The 5,357-nt window shown below is 48.8% G+C and overlaps 1 protein-coding gene across 1 annotated transcript in view; it reads left to right on the forward strand.

Moving 5' to 3' along the window:
- The window catches only part of COQ8A (coenzyme Q8A), a 35,670-nt gene extending 30,313 nt beyond the window's left edge, over positions 1-5,357 (forward strand). Inside the window, exons 11-14 of the mRNA XM_010163394.1 lie at positions 1,659-1,766; positions 2,522-2,587; positions 3,360-3,446; positions 3,939-5,357. Coding sequence (XP_010161696.1) covers positions 1,659-1,766; positions 2,522-2,587; positions 3,360-3,446; positions 3,939-4,232 — 555 coding nt within the window. The 3' untranslated portion in view covers positions 4,233-5,357. The remainder of the gene's footprint in view (positions 1-1,658; positions 1,767-2,521; positions 2,588-3,359; positions 3,447-3,938) is intronic.

A 5,357-nucleotide genomic window follows, 5' to 3' on the forward strand; every position in this document is an offset into this window, starting at 1 on the left:
GCATTCAGCAGGGAGGGGATGGAGGGTGAATGGCAGGGGTGGCTGAAGGGGACGTAGCCTAGCTGCGTAACTCCTAGATTCCCTGTTTCTCTCTCAGATGACCTGAAGACTGGGAGGGATGGTCATCTAGGGGAGAAGGGTCTTGTTTTGCAGCTGCTCTTTTGGGCAGGAGTGCAGGCTCATCTCCTGCCCTTGTGCAAGCATTTGGGTGTCATCTCCTACTGTGGGATGGACCTGTGCTGCACAGGGCTGCTGGAAAAATACCTCTTGGTAAACAGGAGGGGGGATGTGGGGATGGGTAGGCGGTGGTGCTCAATATAGCAAGGGATTGGAGTGCTGTGGTGGCATAAGCAGCTGCTCTAGTAGCAGAAATAACTGTCCTGGTATTTGGATTTATTTTTTTTTTGTGTTGCTGTGAGCTGTCAGCTGTTAGCAGGTCACTGGGGAAGAGGGCAGAGTATGTTCTTCTAGATAAACAGATCTCAGCACCATACTGGATATGCCAGAGCTGCCTGCCTCTGACCCCCGAGCTGTCTGTTCTTAGGGCTTGTCCCCTCCAGTGAGCTGCTGTGTCATCAGGGCTGCTTTTCACAGGCTGTGAGGTGGGCTGTTACTGCAGGAGCCGCCCTTTCTTCCTACAAGTGACTGGCCTGGCTGACCCACAGCCTTCCGAGCCAAATGGCAGTGTCCTGTAGCTGGGTCTGGCTTGCATTTGGTGCTCTCCTCCCTCCTTCTTGGATCAGTGTTTCACTCAGCGTTGCAGAAGCTGAAGAGGGGTAGAATGAGGCTGGCAGTTCTTCTGCTGAACAGGCTTCAGCTTAGATGTCCTCACAGAAAAGCTGTGATGTAGTCTGTAATTCAGCAGTGGGCTCTTCAGGGACTGCTACTCTTGCTTCCCCCGTGCCTGTCAGTCCCAAGGTGTGGGGCTGCTGCTCCTCCCTCAAGCCAGGTCAGTGTTGAGCCCAGCAGAAGACTTAGCTGAGGAGTACGTGATGGGTCTGTGTATCTAGTGAAGACCCTTTCAGTAATGGTTTGGACCTGTCTCTGTATGTTGTTTGGCAGCTTTACAAGAAGAGACTCATCTCCAGCTTCTTTGGGCCTTTAACTTAAAATGCCCTGTAACTGCATCTCATTTCCTCTGAGCTGCATTGGCTTCATTTTGGTCAGGGTCCTGCAAGACTTTCCGCCAGGGTAGGCTGTAATGCTCTACTGGTCTCCCCTGCCTCTGCTTCTGGACCCCTCTTTGCTCTCAAAGCAACAACCAAGCGTGTAGTCAAAGCTGGGGAGGTAAAAGGCAGAACCAGGACACAAGTAACACGTGCAGTTGGATGGCCCCTGGAGCTTGCTTTTCTCTGCTGCCTGATACAGGGTAGCAGCCTCTCTGGAGGAACATCCAGGGGCTGATAGAACTACAGCTCAGGCTGATGTAAAACTTGTGTGGCATCTGTGCTGTCTGCTAAGGATGTCCCACGGCAGGTGTGGGCTGGGAGCTGCTGAGAGGCTCTTTCTCACCTCTTCAGGAGTTTTGCAGCATGGAGCAGATAGTTCCTGCCAGTGTGGTGATGTGTTCCCTGTTTGCTAATGTCTGCTGGAAATTGTGTGTGTGAGTGGGGCTTGCTGCCCTTCTGACTTGCTTCTTTCTCTCCTTGCTTTTCAAGATCTGTCACCACATCCTGGTGCTGTGTCTGCGAGAGCTGTTTGAGTTCAGGTATATGCAGACTGACCCAAACTGGTCAAACTTCTTCTATGACCCGCAGTTGCACAAGGTAAGCCCAAACAGCCACTGTTCTGCCTGTGCAAGAGCTGGTTTTCCAGCTTTTGATTATTCCCCACTCCCAGAATTTAACGTGTCCTCACTGAGATTCTCTGACTCCTGTCCTTGAGCCCTGGGCAGGTAGGACAACTGAAACCTGTCCCTTTGCCACCTGTCCTCACTTGGTCTGGGTGGGAGAGCAGAGCTCCCATGACCCCAGCTGGCTGGCTGTCTTTGGCCTTAGATCCAGTCACAGCAACTGCTTTAGCCTCAGGGTCTGTTTTGAAGCTGGTCAGTGGGAAGTTGCAGCTGGCAGTGCTCTGCCAGGGCACTCCTGAGCCAAGGACTCATTTAGTTGAATGCTTTTATCTTGTGCTGTGCTGAAGATAAGAGTGCCTGGGGAAGCAATTGCAGATGTCCTGCTTGCTTGTGCCCTGCAGGTCAGATGGAATTGCTTGTTCATCTCCGAGGTCTGTGTTGGAAGTGCTGGTAAAAGGTTCTGTGCTGCTCTGTTCCCACAGAGAAAGCCTGAGCAGAGTTACCAGCTGAGCATGTGTGACAGTGTGAGCCCAGGCCATACCTCCTCTGCCATGTACTAGTGCAAATGTCTGTGCTGCTTGAGGAAGTAAAGGAGTCAGGGGGAAGCTGAGCTGCAGCAGAAAGGCGTTCTGGCCAGATGAGCCTCCTGAAGACATCACGAGTCTTCTTAAGGTCTGGCTCCACCTGAGTTTTTGGCACTGTAATACAGATGGGTTTGTCCATTTCCAGGTGGCCCTGCTGGACTTTGGAGCAACACGAGGGTTTGATGAGAAGTTCACAGATGTCTACATAGAGGTGAGGACTTGCACTGTGTCCAGGAGTGCTGCACTGGGGGTCTTGGAGTATTTTCAAAATTCTGCTTATCTATTGGCTGTATCACTTTGTTCGCGAATCTGCTCTGGGTGTGGAGGGAAGCAGGGCTGGAGGCAAGAGAGAGATCTCTGTTGCTGTTGCATCCTGTACCACAGCCTTCTGCATGTCTGCTGCAAGCCTCTGGTTAGGAGAGTTTGGATGTTCAGATTGCATGACAACTGTGGAGAACTGTAACGTTGCTTACGGGGAGACTCGGGCAGCAGAGCCTATTGGGGCACTTGGAATTCAGTGGTTTTTACATGAAGGTATGCAGGGATTGCTTGTCCTCTTCACTGCCCCTTCCTGTGATTTCTCACTTGCTTACAGATTTACACATTTATGTGAAGTCTTCTGTGCTTCCTTTGTGATCACCGTGTTCTGCACTGGATAAGCAGAGTGCAGGGGCCAGCAGACGTCACCTAAAGCTTCTCGCAGTTGGCTCTACTGTTTTGTTGGAGGAGAGCCTGATTGATTGATTAGTGATGCTTTTTTGATGTCCCTACATTCTCTGGGCTATGTGTAGCCCTACTGTGAAGAGCTTTGGAGAGCTGGTAGCTCTTCACCTGGCCAACATGCAGACCCCTGAAGATGAGAGGAGGCAAGGAAGCAGGCAGGCAGAATGTGTACCTGTAGCCTACGCAGTAGTCCTGTATGTACTCAAACCATTTTTTTTCAGTCATCTTCTAGCTTTCCTGAAAGTGTTCCTCCTATTCAGGTAATCAAGGCAGCTGCTGACATGGACAGAGAGAGAGTACTGAAGAAGTCCATTGAAATGAAATTCCTCACTGGCTATGAAGTCAAGGTATGGTGCAGAAGGGTCTGCTTTTAGTGGTGACTAACGGGAAGTTTGTTGTGTGTCTGTGGACTTCCCTGGATTTCTTGATGTGGTAAAAGCCACTGTCAGTTTGAAAGCCTGTTGAGAAGGATGAGGGAGGAGGGCAAAAAAGGTTTTGGCTTTTGTTTTCTCACTTACGTGTGGGGGTGGGAGCAGTGACGATGATGCAGCTAGCCCCAAAACCACTGTGCTTCCTTCTCTCCCCAAGCAAGAGCCTGCAGGTGGTGATGACTGCTGAAATATCATGACTAGGCAGATGGTCTTCTGGAAGGCTTAGATGCTTGAAATGGTATTAACCAAATGTTCATCAAGTCTTGCTGGGGGCTGGAGGTTACCTTTGTTGTGGGTGTAGCTGGGTATTTCTCCTGAGCTGCAGCTCTTAGCGCTAGCATTTCTCTTTTTCTTCCCTGGCAGTTAAAATGGCTAGTGTTGTACTTACACCTCTTTCCTTTTGGGCAGGAAATGGAAGATGCCCACTTAAATGCTGTTCTCATCCTGGGAGAGGCTTTTGCGTCTGAGGAGCCTTTTGATTTTGGCAACCAAAGCACCACTGAAAAGATCCATGGTTTAATCCCAGTCATGCTGAAGCATCGGCTTATCCCTCCACCAGAGGAGACCTACTCTCTTCATCGGAAGATGGGGGGTTCTTTCCTTATCTGCACCAAACTGAAGGCCAAAATTCCCTGCAAAAACATGTTCCAAGAGGCTTATAGCAAATATTGGAGCAGTAGGGGCAAGAAGCCAGAGGATTAGTAAGAATGAACTAACATGTCTTGTTCTGAGGGCACAATTCATCTAAGCCTTGCAGAGAGTGTTCTCGCGTCCCATGCGTTGCACCCCAGCTCTCCATCCTCTTGAGATGCAGCAGCCTGTGCCCTGGAGGCCAAGTGTGCGTTTCACAAGGACAAAGCTGTTCTTTCATGCTGTGTCTGTCCTACACTGACTGCCAGTACAGTCCACAGCTTGCAGGAACTATCTTCTTGAGTGCTTCTGTACTGTTTCAAGGCACCAGCCAACTACCTTGAATGCATTTTTAACACTGTGATGGTGGCTGCATATTGATTGGGTTTTATAACGAGTAGGGGAAGGAGGACAAGGCCAGAATTTAATATTGAAACCTGTTTGTAATTCTCCAAAATTGTTTTTTTTAAAAACCTTCCCTCTTTCATGCTAAGGGTGGAATTCAAGTAGTTTTCATACTGTGAATTATAGAATGAAATACCAAGGTGTACCCTACCACAGACACATTCAGCACCTCCCACCTCCCCCTGATTTTTGTAAGTCAAATGATGGCAGTCTAAGAACCCTCCTGCATTTTACTGACACTGATTTAATGCAGGGAGGGGGTGTGTGTGTATACATAGGATGAAGTTTTATGCTTTCTGCCTCTTTTTGGCTTGCAAGCTAAACATAGGAAATATTTTAAAAAGCTGAGAATTAAGTGCCAGTCTCTTTTAAACACACATGTACACTCACACAACCCATCTCGGTTCTGGGAGTCAAATACATAATCAACAGAGCTATATCTGAGCACAAATAGTGGGATTCTTCACTGTCTGGTAGGTGGTATCAGCTTTCCTGAGGGCAAGTTAGAGAGATAGGCTACAACCCTGACACCAATTGCTTGCTGGACTCCTTAACCACCAACCTACTCTGTCTATCTGTTTTCCTGCAATGCTGAACTTAGGGCAAGGCAGACAAACATGTAATGTCTCTCGTGAGCATTTCAGGCTTTTGCTGAAATGTCACACATTCAAAACCAGACGCACAGTTTTAAACTATTGGAGTCAAGCTAGGAAATTTACTTTCTTAGATTTTTGTACAAAGCCTGTACCTGTACGACTTCCTGATTTCAATAAAAAAGTGCTTGTGCGGTGG

This window comes from Antrostomus carolinensis, unplaced genomic scaffold, assembly GCF_000700745.2.
Source record: "Antrostomus carolinensis isolate BGI_N321 unplaced genomic scaffold, ASM70074v2 scaffold632, whole genome shotgun sequence".
Lineage (NCBI taxonomy): Eukaryota > Metazoa > Chordata > Aves > Caprimulgiformes > Caprimulgidae > Antrostomus > Antrostomus carolinensis.